Below are 13677 nucleotides of genomic sequence, written 5' to 3'. Positions count from 1 at the left end.
GGATGAGCAGGATAGAAATCCTAGAAGTAAAATGAATAAATAGTTTATTACTGTTTATGAACTCCCAGATTTTTTATATTGTGAGGTGAATCTTAATGTTGATCAATGAGGAAATGGATTGTGCATCCCTTAAAAGCTTGAACTGGAGATCTGAAGGAGTTCTCTTAAAGAAAAACTGTATATAACTTATTATAATAAATTTCAAACCTATGCATCATTATAGCTGAATCATAGTTTATTTTAAAAAGTGTTCCTGTGTGTTTAGTCTCACTGTCTAATACACATACACAGCAATTAAATGCGTGGGTACCCCCAGTGGAGTTGAGTACATACCTAGCTTTCTGTGTACATGGGCTTGCCTGTCTGAATTCCTTAATCTTTGTTCTGTGTAACTGTAAAAGCTGTTTGCAGGTAAATAGAACTGTGAATGGATGTAATTTATATTCTATGAAAATGCTCTGTGTTGTTGCTGCTCATAAGTCCTTTCTCTCCACTTGCCACAAATAAATCTTTCTTGTCACTGCCACATTGCCTGTTAGGTTCTACAGCCACAAGAGGAAGGAACACCGTTCTGGTAGTGAAAGCCTAGTGATTGGGAGGTGTCCATTCCCTTTGAGCTCCAGCAGTCATATGTTGCTTTCAGTCTGATAGGTTGCATTGGCACTTTCTTTGTTGTGATTGTGAACTACTTAAAAATATTGCTTACAAGATGGGTAGTTCTGTTTCTGTTATATTTCATCTGACTGAATCAGATGAAATCCACTACTTAAAAATATTGCTTACAAGATGGGTAGTTCTGTTTCTGTTATATTTCATCTGACTGAATCAGATGAAATCCACTTGTTAAAATTTTAGCTAAATAATACAATCTTCATACTCTTTGAAACAGAAATGTTAAGCAGCTCACCGCTGCCTTTAAACATATGTCAATAAGCTGAATCTTTTTAAAGCTGGTATAGGCAAAGTGTATGTTTACTAGGTTTTTATGGACTTAGCAACGGAGCAAGGACACTGAACTTACTGCCATTTTTGTGCTTTTGCAGAATAAGTGTTATTGGTGAACAGGGTCTAGAGGCTATGGACTGTAATGCTCAGCTTCATGCCACCCTATATGAGCGGAAACTCCTGTCACTAGAGGTACGGAAACGAAGGCGACGTTTTGGCAAACTGAGATCAGGACATACAAGGTTATCAGGTACGTATCAGTCTAAACCAGTTTTCCATATGAGAGCATGAATCCTGTGGTTTAGAGGGTAAGGAACCTGTTCTGCATATGCAGATCGTGACCAGTGTTCCCTCTAAGCTAAGCTAGTGTGAGCTAGCTCACAGATTTTTAGCCTCTAGCTCACACATTTTTGTCTTAGCTCAGGAAAAATGGCCCCAGAGCACAATAACTTACACAGTAGCTTACAACTTTAATGCCAGTAGCTCACAACTTTAATACCAGTAGCTCACAAAGTAGAATTTTTGCTCACAAGACTCTACAGCTTAGAGGGAACATTGATTGTGACTGTATTTTGTTTTTTCACTTATATATTGAATAATCACTGATACAAAGTTAATGTAATTGTTGGATGTGGGTGTGTATAAGAATATGAATTTTTCTACCTTAATGTCAGCAAAAAGTTGAAATCTAGGGCATATATTGCCTCTAACAGTGACCTCAAAGTCAGCTGATATTGTCCTCAAGTCAGACATGGAGAGTGAAGAGGAAGAAGAGATAGCAGAGGAGGAGGATGAACTGGAGGTATCTCGGTGTGAGACAGCTGGCTCTCTTAAGAATGTGAAGGAGAATCTGAAGTCTCAGTTGCCAGAGAAGGTGCAAGGAAAGTTGCCAAAGGACCCCGAATACAAACTTGAAGGGATACTGCCTCAGAATAACATGGAACCATTACCTAAAGATGCTGAACCTCCTTTTAATTTGCTACAGATTCTGCAAGAGAATAGAAATTTAAGGTAAGAATTCTCATTAAAGGACTTTGGTTGTTATAGCAGCTAATATGAGATGAGAAACTTTGGATGTCTGCTTGGAATTATATCCTAAAGATTTGTACAAACCAGCTTGGAAACATATCCTCTGGTTCTACTGGTGCAGGGGCGCCCAGCCTTTTTGAGCCCGAAGGCACTGTTGGAATTCTGACACAACCACAAAATGGCTGCCATAGGAGGTGGAGCCAATCAAAAATGTCTGGGAGTGAATTTATTCATAACACTTTGCACAACTCTAATACTAAGTCTTCAGTATTTCAGGCAGACACTCTGCTTAACTGGATGAACAGATTGTATGAAAGTATTTTCTTGCACATGCGTAGCTTATCTTCAGTCATGCAGTGAAAATCCTTATGTTGTGGTGACAGCTGCTACTGAGCAATGTCTTTTTGTATTTGCTCAAGTAATCAGATCTCCAACAAGCTAATCATAAGCTCAGATGAACACAAGCTGTACTGAGCCCTGCTCACTTTCTAAAAAACACTTGACGGGCACTATGATGGCCATGGGCACCACGTTGGGAACTCGTGCATTGACGTACATGATTGTCATTAAGAGAAACTCATTAGTTACTATCACATCCAATACTTGTATATGTGGAATATTCATTTAAGTAAGTAATTGTCTTAAGATGTGGTACCTATGATGGCTTTCAGAAAGGATTAAACGTTTGTGGCCTATCAGTGACTGCTGTGGCAGAATGTGCCTGCTCTGGCCTGTGGGAGCCGTTATGTCTTGCCCTCCTTGAGTTCCCAACTCCCTGGAGAGGCTTCTCCATTTTTCCTTGCCAGTAGCTACCACCACCACCACCTGATCAATATAAGGGTTTCCCACTGAAGGGGTCAGAACCTTCAGCTCCCCTTCTAATCTCAGAAGCCTTGCCTCAGTGTCTCCCAGTAGCCCAGTACCTGGCTATCATGGGGATAGATTAATGCCTTGTGTGACCTTGGGGGAAAAGCCAGTTGCTAACTGCTTGCCTTCCCCCCTCCTTTTAAAATATTGTGTCTGAAACAGTTGGAGTCTGTGTGGTACAGAGAACCACTTCCAGAATCAAAACTTTAAAATACTTATTAAAAAGAAAATGTTTACAAGCCCATCCCGTTATCTCTAGCGACACCCATTAACATTTCCTAGGTGATGGGTCTGGAAGGCCATGGGCTACTTTCCTTCCTTCTCCTGCTTGTTCTTAGCTCGGGGGGTGGGAAATTGGTTAAATTGCAGTCAAACCCTCCCATTGCCAACCACCCAGGAGACAAGGTATTTATCCACAACTATTAACCATGGTAACTAAACTTTCACATTCACAGCTCAATACCAGATGCAAGGGATAAACAAGGGAGCACTGTTGCTTTCATGCTGTAACATTCCCAGAAACAGCTGACTGGACTCTGTTGCAAACTGAACGCTGGATTAAATGAATCCTTGGTCTGATTCCATAGGGGCTGGTCTTATGTTTTATCTGTGATTGTAGCTTCAAAAAGAAAAGCATCAGTTGTTAGTTTGAAATACCTAATTTTCCAATTCTTGCTGCCAATTTCTTTTTAACAAATACATTAAGCTTGTCCAGTATTGCCTGGGAAAGAAAAAAAGTGGTGTTATGCTTTCATACACTAGCAAACTCTTCCATTATTGTGCTTTTATTTGTGTGACAAAAGGAATATTTCTAACCCGATCTGTGTTAAAAGCTGGGTTGATACCAAAGTATCACAAATGGAGCTCTGCAAATGGAATGGAGCTCCACCCACACTTCTGCTGCAACTCACTGTTCCTCTTCAAATGTTGCCTCTGGGGTTTAGACACATTCTGGAAGAATACTAACAATGATGTATTGATCTGAAGGGGGAGTAAATTGGCAAAAATCTCCCCTCCCCCCAGGTTTAGGTCCAACCCTTTTGTATGGAGAAAAATTCTAGGGACATCAATGGGCTGCAGTGGGAGAGGTAAGAAAGTTCTGTTTTGCAGATTGAAATGTCTTCTGTTACCAGCTGAAACTTCTGAATGTTCTTCAGAGAGCATGACATGAATGGTCATGGCCATATCTGCTCTTTCCAGGAAAGGCTGCTGCTGACAACCAGCCTAAGATGATAAAAGCACTGCTGGCTGTCTCTGTTACCTGTTTTTTCAAGCACGTTAAAAGAACCCCCAGACACTGCACCTAGTCAGAAAGACTGCTACCCCATCCAGAACCAGTTGTAATACTAATGCTGTTTTACCTCAACAGTAGTTCTTTCTTGTTTGGATTAAGCTTCCATTTTCCAACCCTTCCCAGTTTCCAAATACTCAAGTAGGGGTTTCCACTGCCACTCTGAAATTAGATGGAAAGGTGAAAGAGTTGAATGTCATAAGCATATTAATGGCAGTGTATTCCAGATCTGATGACTAGCATGAGAGACAAGATAGAATTCTGTGGAACCCCAAAGGCTAAAAGGTAGAGCAGTTGTCTCTCTGTACTACCATACTACCACCTGGGATCTGTCCACCAGAGGACCAGAGCAAGTGTAAAGTATTTATTTATTTATTTATTCCATGACTTATATCCCGCCCTTCCCATAAAATGGCTCAGGGCGGCTCACAGCAAACTGAAAGTAGTGCTTCCAGTGTGTCACTTTCCAGCCAGAGAGTCCAGAAGGTTACTATGATCAGTGGTGATGGAAACTAGGGGGGGGGGGGGGGGCGTGCACGCGAATGTGTGCACACACACATATCCATATTTGGGGGGTTCAGGTATACCAATCCTGAAAAATATCAGTGTATACTGATATTCCTGAATCCCAATATCAGTATAATATTGGGATTTGGGAAATAATCGATATTACTGAATATAGTTGGCTCCATACCTTCCCTTCTCTCCCTGATGCACACTGCAGGGGTGGCATGTGCAAGGGAGTGAAGGGAAGGTAGTAGTCCCTTTAAAAACACCCTCCCTTTATTCCCTGATGTGTGCCACTGCTGTGGCACAATTCAGGGAGGCAAGGGTAGGTATTTAAACTTTAAATACCCTCCCTTCCCTCCCCAAGTCACGTTGCAGTGGCAACATGCATCAGATGGAGAAGGGAAGGTAGGTTTAAAAATTTCCTCCCAGGGAAGCTGATTAGCAGACTAGTGACCTGCTGGGTTGATTGGCTTCCTGTGGGGGGAAGTCATTTAACCCTTCCATTTTGCTCTCCCCCCACTTCAGAGTGGGGGGAAGCAAAGCAGAGGGGTTTAAGGCTTCCTTCCAGGGAAGCCAATCAGCTGACCAGCGGACCCACCAAGCTGATCCATTTTCCCTGGGAGGAGGCCATTTAAATGAACAGCTGATGGGTAGCTCTGCTCCTCAGCTATTATGTTGAAGTGGCAGTGGGGTTTGGTATAGCTAAAAGCACCCAAATAAAAGCTGAATAAAATCAGCTTTTCTGGCAGTATTGATCAGGAAGCCCCCAGAGAATTGTCTCCCTCGAAGGTCAGTGGGCTTATGCTGGAGTTATTGCCTGACGGGGCTGGCGGTGGATGGGGAGAGCAGAATCAGCCAATGGCATGGCAGAGACAGTGTGAACCAATCCTGTACAAACCACATCTAACGAATGAAAATTCTCAGAATTGCCACCACGGTTGGGCTTTTATTTATATAACTGATAACCAGAGAATTTTGCTGCTGTTCTTAGTAGTTAGCATGACTAGTCTGAGATAGTGACACAACATGGGGTTTGCCTAGTATCATTGTATGGTCAGCATCTGTTGCTGACTCTTCTTATCTAATCCTTACTGTAGAAACAACTAGATGGCTCACTGCTTAAGGCTACTGTGAAAAGATAGAATAAAGAGGATCAGAAAGGAGTTCTGTGGTTAGTGTAAGGCAATTACCTGTGTAACATTTCTTAACTGAACTGTGCTGTAAAACAAGAGTTGTGAAAACAGTTAAGATGGGAATTTGTCCCATATGCTCATTTCGAATAGCACTTGTTGATCCCCAGCCTGACCAGGGGAATATCTACCTTTCTGGTGTTGATTGCCATGTTTTGTGAAAGATTTCCTAAACTGCTGGACAAGCATACCTTCAGATAACGAACTTCAGATAATTTCCCAGAGGCCTGTTTTTCAGTGTATGCGGCTGTCTGAGACCTAAGGTAGATTAAAAAAAAAATCACTGGGTTATATAGCTCTCTTGTGTACCTGAAGCATCATGGCAGAGCTCTGTTGTTCAGTGGATAAATCAGATGCTGCTTGTGAAGAGGCAGAACTGTAGTACTGGGCTGTATAAGAGCTTTGGTGCTCATAAACTGCCTCTATCATTTGTTATAGTGGATGTGGAAAACTCTCCCAGCTTTTCTTCCATAGCAGTGTTTCCCAACTTGTGGGTCACAAAACCTGTGGTGACTTGTGGGTCACCATACCAAAAAGGTTGAGAACCAACGTTCCATAGCATCTTTGGCAACCCAGTGGGGAAATATGGAAGTTTAATATGCAAACTATTTTTTTTAAACGTTGAGAAGGGAATTTGGCCTTCAATCCCTATCCCCCCTCAACCATTAAGTTCTCTGGCTACATGCTACATTCTTCATCTCCCTTTTGCCTTGTGGTTGACAGTGGAGGTTAAAGTAACACCTCATAGGGCAAATGTAGCCCAGGCGTCTCCTCCATAGTACAAAACATCCCTTCTCTGCTTTAGCAGCAATTCAAGATTTTATATCTCAAAGCAAAGGAGTTTTGGTTGCACTTTTGACTGCCACCTGTTCCTTTCTGCTTCTACAGCAAAGTTCAGGCTCGCAGGGCTTTCTCTGCCTACTTGCAGCGTGTCCAGCTGCGCCTGATGAAAGAGGCTGGAGATCAGGTCCAGAATGCTGCCTGGGCTGCCAAGGAGGATGAACAAATGGTAAGAAAGCGTGAACTTGCTAAGGTCTTTTTGGAGAGGAACTAAGCTAATCCTACTTAGTATCTTTGAATTACAGGCAGGATGAAACAGGTTCCTATTACCTAAAGTTGAGTAGGTATGCTGTTAACCATCACAGGGCTAGCTCAGTCTGCTTCTGTTGTTGAAATTGTCTGAATGCTTCTCTTTAAATTGGTATCAACTGTTGGTTCATCAAGGCTGCAAATGAAGTGTGCATGGATTGGGAATGGGGGTGGGGGCACCCTGTGGGAGCAGAATGGAGCATGCTTGAGGGGCTGCACCTCAGATTTTTCTGCAGACTTCTCTTCTCCTTTATTGCATGGCATTGCTCTGGGTTGTCTGCCAACTTCCAGAGATGCAGTGGGCTGACAGTGCTTAATGGCTTCAGTTCACGTTTCTAGACCTTGCCTTCATGATGGCAGTTTTCTTAGCTCGAATGGAGACTCTGTGAAAACAGCCTATGAGTAAAGAGCCAGTGTAGCTCGTAGATTAAAAGTCTTGTGTCAAGAATTGGGAATAATCAGTTTGCCTCAGTGGAAAATGTTACCCCTGCTTTTTCCAAGTGGAAAATTGAAACTGGCTTTCTGAGAGCTGCTTTGTCTGCTGTGCTGTGAAAATGATGTTTAAAATAGCAGATCAAACCAACCTAATATAATGCTAGTGAGAGGCAAGCTGTGAAATTCAACACTTTGGCTATGAGGCAGTTCATTTGCATGCTAGCAGGGCATCTAACCAAAAGTAAATCCAGAGTGGAGACAGAATGTTTGAAGCTGAACACCCACAGCAGGCGTCTTGCTTTAGTGCTCAATTTTCAGTGAAGGCAGTTTTCCAATTCCAAAACTACCATTGACTGGTGATGTAGTGGAAGAGGTATGATGCAGTTTTCTAGCCAGTGTTGCTACAAGGCATGAGCCAGGGAGAGTGTGACCAGAGATGCATGATGGTAGCTGGAGGGAGGATGGGCTTGGTCAGAGTTCTGTAGAAGGCTGCAGAACCTCCATTAAGAGGTGAGCATTGCCTATTTCCAGTAGTCACAGATTGTTTTAGATCTCCTCAGCCTCATGCCTGGCACCTTTTGTCTGTAGTCAGTTCACTCTTTCAGTCAAACTGTACATTATGTTAGGGATCCATAATTGGACCCTTGATAATTTACTTTATATAATGTAGGTAAACCGCTGTCATCCCCATGGCTCCTGCTAGCCCCAGAAGGGAGAAGAGACAAACCTATTTTTGAAGCTGATAGCATTTGGGGGCAAGCAGTGGTACCAACTGAGGAACACCACTGGGAGAATGTTAAGACTCCCCCACCCCCACACACACACACATGCTCGTCTTTCTCAGCACAATGACTGATCCAGGGTTCCTCTGTGGCTGCTTTTTAAGAACATAAGAGAAGCCATGTTGGATCAGGCCAATGGCCCATCCAGTCCAACACTCTTGTGTCACACAGTGGCCAAAATTTTTATATATATATATATATATACACACACACACGTACACACACATATATATATGTATGTTTGTGTGTATACATATATACACACTGTGGCTAATAGCCACTGATGGACCTCTGCTCCATATTTTTATCTAACCTCCTCTTGAAACTGGCTATGCTTGTAGCCGCCACCACCTCCTGTGGCAGTGAATTCCACAAGTTAATCACCCTTTGGGTGAAGAAGTACCTCCTTTTATCCGTTCTAACCCGACTGCTCAGCAATTTCATTGAATGCCCACGAGTTCTTGTATTGTGAGAAAGGGAGAAAAGTACGTCTTTCTCTACCTTCTCCATCCCATGCATAATCTTGTAAACCTCTATCATGTCACCCTGCAGTCGATGTTTCTCCAAGCTAAAGAGCCCCAAGCATTTTAACCTTTCTTTATAGGGAAAATGTAAGCTATATGTTGGGAGATCTGATCTCATAGATCTAATGTAACATGTTTGGGCTTTTACTTACTGAATTTTATTGCACATGATTAGTCTAGGCCTGGCATTGTTCTTCTTCCTTATCAAAAGCATTTTAAGATTTTCTTTTTGTCCTTGGTTCTTCTGATTCAATGGGGTTATTTTTGTTGGATATACTGATTCAGCAATGCTGGATATTTTAAACTAGCAAGCCACTTTGCCCCCATAGCAGGATTAAAATGCCTTAAAGTATAAGAGGGAAGTTGGATGAATCCACTCTTTATTTGTTTCTTGGTGACAGGAGCTGGTGGTCCGCTTTTTGAAACGAGCAGCCAGTAATCTTCAGCAGTCTTTGAGGATGTTACTCCCAAGTAGGCGCCTGGCACTATATGACCGTAGGCGCATTTTGGCTCACCAGCTGGGTGAATTTATCATCTGTTACAACAGGGTGAGTTGTGCCAGATAAATGCAGATGACCTCTTAGAGCACAGCATTCTATTTTGCTTTACTGCTTCTGGCATAAGTACTGCTTACTGTTCCTAGTATAAATTCAGATGTTGCAAAGAAGTGAGGAAATACCAGCCATTCATACAGTTGCTTTCCAAACTTCTACTGTAACAGACAAAGTGGAGGTTTTTAATATAACCTACAGATGATCTGTGGGCCCAAATGTCTTCTAGTGCTCACAGATCGTATTATGATACACTGAAATACTCTATTTCAGATACTGTAAGATAAGCAGGATCTTCTTTTTTTTTCTTTGTAATGCTGTACTGAAACCCATGTTCACATCAGTTCTTGGGCTTTGGGCTTTGAACTGATGATGTTCCTGAGCTCTAAATAAGTCACCCAAAGAGATGCAGGCAAATGTCTATAATTTTAATTTTGAAAGAAGGCTTGTACTGGCAGCATTACTGAACTAGATGAACAGCTGAGCTGATGCCATCCCATAGTTTCAGTTTCTCCTCATATGCTTGATTATCTTCACAAGCTTTGCAGCTATCCTTTTGCAAAGTGGGCAGACAGCTCACTGAGAGCACAGTCTGTATAGGATTTCTAATGATGATAGAGAACTGCCTACGAAGGCAGCCTTTAAACTAAAACAGAATATCCTGTATTTGAGTTCTGGTATCTTTGTTGCTGTTCTTTTTAAAATGTCATAGAAGCTAGCTTTTTGGGACTGAGGGGGGAAATATTTTAAAATGTAGAACATAATTTACTATTTAATTAATACCAAAGTTGTATGGCTAGAGTTGCACCTTATAAAAAGGAAGTTTGAACCCCTTTTTTAGATTTATGTGATAAAATCTACACTTTGTAGCATCTATTTTACAGTTGCCTATTTTTCAGTGATCTCTTTATTTTTTAAAAGGTGATTTTATTTAAGCCATTAAATTTTTGGAATCTTCATAATTTTCTGAGTTATGTCAATTCTTATTGCAGTGGTTATTCGTGATACCTTCCTTTTACTGCAGTCCAGTTAGAATTTCTAGAAGCCTTTACATTGCTGAACATTTTAAGCTATAAAAGTATATAATGCCTTTAGAAGACATTATGGAATGCTGATATCCCAGAGTTTCATTTAAAGGGCCAATTTTCTAGTCCTCATTGTTCGATTCTCCCCCTCCCCATCATCAAGTATACCTGATGACCCGCTGAAGTCCATAAACAGGAAGAAGCTAAGATTGCACATGATTACACATGTAGAAAGGCTAGATTTGTAGTGTTTGGATTTGTGATGTTATTTTTTTTTCGCAGGAAACTGACCAAATGTCTCAGGCAGGATTAATGAAAAAACAGGAGGAAGAGGAGGAAGAGGGGGTAGATGCTGAAGGCTTTCAGGAATTCATTACCAAGGCAAGGTATAAATGAACCTTATTGCCTCTTCAAATGAAGTATTATCTCTCCTGTTTCTTTCTTACTGGTTATTTTTCCTGATTGACTGCTATTTATGGTAAAGTACAGACTAGAGCTTTTCGATCCAGTGATATTAAGCCTATGGGTGGCATTAGTTTTGAAACAGAATTTTCTTCAGCTCAGTAAAATATAGCATTGCCAACCTTGGTGGGTAAGTTGGCTTTCCGTGTTTTAAGGAACCAATCCTTAATTTTGAGAAATACGGGAGAGAAGGTATGTACCAGAACTGCAGAAAATAGCTTGAATACATTATAAAAATAAGAACATAAGAGAAGACATGATGGATTAGGTCAGTGGCCCATCCATTCCAACACTGCGTGTCGTACAGTGGCCAAAACTCCAGTGCCATCATGAGGTCCACCAGAGGGGCCACAACTCCAGAAGCTCTACTGCTGTGGCCCCCAAGCACCAGGAATACCGACCATCATTCCACTAGATATAGTGTAACAACTATCCCTTGCGACTAATACCCACTGATGGATCTCTGCTCCATATGTTTATCCAAATCCCCTCTTGAAGCTGTCTATGTTTTCTGTCACCACCTCCTGTGGCAGCGAATTCCATGTGTTAATTACTCTTTGGGTGAAGAAGTACTTCCCTTTTATCTGCTCTAAATCTAGTGTTCATCAATTTCATTGAGTGCCCACAAGTTCTTGTATCGTGAGAGAGAGAGAGAGAAAAGTACTTTTTTTCCTAGCTTCTCTATACCATGCATAGGTTTGTAAACCTCTATCATATCACTCCTTGGTTGTTGTTTTTCTAAACTAAAGAGCCCTAATCTCTTCATAGGGAAAGTGTTCCATCCTCTTAATCATTTTATAATTAGGAATTAGCTAACTAGTGACTGTATTTGCTGTGAAATGAGACTTATTGTTTAACTGGAAAAAATAGCAAAGAATGTGTTTGAGACAATCCTCTACCACAAGGAAACTGCATAACCAATGTGGTGTAGTGGTTAGTGTGCTGAACCAGGGTCTGTGAGACCCATGTTCAAATTCCCAGTCTGCCATGGAATCTTACTGGGTGTCCTTGGGCCAGTCACATGCTCACAGTGTAACCCATGCCCACAGCATTGTTGTGGGGATAAAATGGAGAAGGGAAGAAGAGTGTAAACTTCTTTGAGTTCCCAGTGGGTATAAATCAAGTAAATAAATAACCTTTTGAGGTAGATTAAGTTGAAAATGAGCCTTTCTCCTGGCAGGATGTCATTTTTCAAATGTAAATGTTTGCTATAGTCCTATCATGTGTATCCTCTGCAAAGAAAGTTTTGTGTTAGCCTGAAGTTTTTAATCTGGGTTTCCCACATCTGAATGCATCAGTTTTAATTCATCCACAAGACTGGAACTCTTGTGTTATTCACAGCCTGCCCTCCCACCTCTTTTCAGTTTCTCCTGGGGTTTATAGTGGCATCTGAAGCAGTTACACCTTTCTAAACTCGTTGAAATCTACGGGCTTAGTAGGGTGTAACTTTGTTCAGGATGACATTTAATGTTATATAAAGGAAGTTATGACCTTTGCTGCTCACAATTTTTAGGAGCTTTCATTATTCTGTTATTTGAAGATATTCTAGAAGCATGTGAATTGCAATTTAAAAAAACCAAATGTGCCATCAGATGTGTGGAGTGTTTGATTGTACCTACTTGACCTAGCAAATTACTACTTTAGGTTCTGGGAAAGGCTTAATTTGGAAATTTGCTAGTGTACCTCTTGGTGAGCAGTTTTGATTTTTTGTGAGGGTGGGTAGGGATATTGATCTTTAAACTGTGCATATTTCAAGAGTACCACATATATATTTTCCTGCTGAGCAAGAATCTCTGGTTCTTGGGCTTAAGACTATGGTAAGACTAATATTACCGCTTTTCTAAGTTAATTATACTGACAGTGAATAGTTGTATTTTTGTACAGGCAAATACTATCTGGTATACTGCACTGTGGACATGAAGAATTTATTCATGATCTTCCTTTTTTAATGGCTTCCCACACAGTGGTATATTCTCTTTCTGTGACAAAGATGCTGAAGTGTAGTTTTTAGAGTGGTGTTAATTTAACACTTGGCACTGATCCCTCGAGTGATAGGGACCTTGTTCATTGGGGTGAAATTTTTAATATGTTTGTCAGCAGACACATGCACTATTTCTTTGAGACTTGTAAAAAAAAATCTTTAGAACAATGTATCATCTTTCAATTATTCTTGAGCCCGTCCCTTTTTTTGGATTATTACTAGGTCTCTGCCCCCACACTTTTGGCATAAAGACTTGGAATAATAGAAAAAAATTTAGTCTGACATGTCTTTTAATCTGAGTAGTCTCTTAAAGTGCGTTTAAACAAATGCTTCTGTGAAGACTTCAGTTGTTGCCTACCTAGATCTTTACTGTTGCTCTGGAACTTAAATGAAGATATATAAGAGCTATATTACTTAGTCACAGAATGATTCTACAATCCTGTGTAGAATTTCAGCTGTGGTTCTTCTGAATAAGTTTCCTTATAACCAGAATCAGTTGAGTCTCTTCCTTTTTTCCTTCCTTGTTTCTTTTATCTGAACGTCTATGTATTGCCATTGTTATGCCACCACATAGTGAAGGCTTGACACTTCAGTTCCTTATTGTTTTTTACTCTCTTCTCATTTTAGTGAAAGTGATTTGGAGGAGGTGTTGACATTTTACACACACAAGAATAAGTCAGCAAGTGTCTTCCTAGGAACGAATCCTGGAGCTTCAAAGCACAGCAGCAGCCAGTTGGAGTGCAAGGCCAAGGGAGGTGAGTGTTCTTTAGGCTGCTGTCTGCTGTCAACAGTGGCCTCCCATAGAGATGTGGAGAAATGTCAGGTTAAACCAGACAAGATGCTGGATCCATGAATGTTTTTATTGCTAAACAGCAAACCTGGAGATCCTCAGTTCAGATTGGTTCCATAATATGTTAACTATCCCTCCTTACTCTTCCTGGCTTGAAATATGTCCTCCCTCCAGCTGCTATTTGTACCACTGGTAAGGATGCACAG

At 41.1% G+C, this 13677-nt stretch overlaps 1 protein-coding gene across 4 annotated transcripts in view; it reads left to right on the top strand.

Moving 5' to 3' along the window:
• The window catches only part of TTLL5 (tubulin tyrosine ligase like 5), a 201221-nt gene that overhangs the window by 70848 nt on the left and 116696 nt on the right, over positions 1 to 13677 (top strand). For all 4 annotated transcript variants that reach the window (XM_060262953.1, XM_060262955.1, XM_060262954.1 and 1 more), the window contains exons 21-26: positions 1044 to 1195; positions 1659 to 1956; positions 6721 to 6841; positions 9064 to 9210; positions 10521 to 10624; positions 13309 to 13436. In XM_060262953.1, coding sequence (XP_060118936.1) covers positions 1044 to 1195; positions 1659 to 1956; positions 6721 to 6841; positions 9064 to 9210; positions 10521 to 10624; positions 13309 to 13436 — 950 coding nt within the window. The remainder of the gene's footprint in view (positions 1 to 1043; positions 1196 to 1658; positions 1957 to 6720; positions 6842 to 9063; positions 9211 to 10520; positions 10625 to 13308; positions 13437 to 13677) is intronic.

The sequence above is a fragment of the Heteronotia binoei genome, chromosome 21 (assembly GCF_032191835.1).
Source record: "Heteronotia binoei isolate CCM8104 ecotype False Entrance Well chromosome 21, APGP_CSIRO_Hbin_v1, whole genome shotgun sequence".
NCBI lineage: Eukaryota > Metazoa > Chordata > Lepidosauria > Squamata > Gekkonidae > Heteronotia > Heteronotia binoei.
Note: the sequence above shows the minus strand (reverse complement) of the source record. Positions and strands in the feature narration are given on the sequence as shown.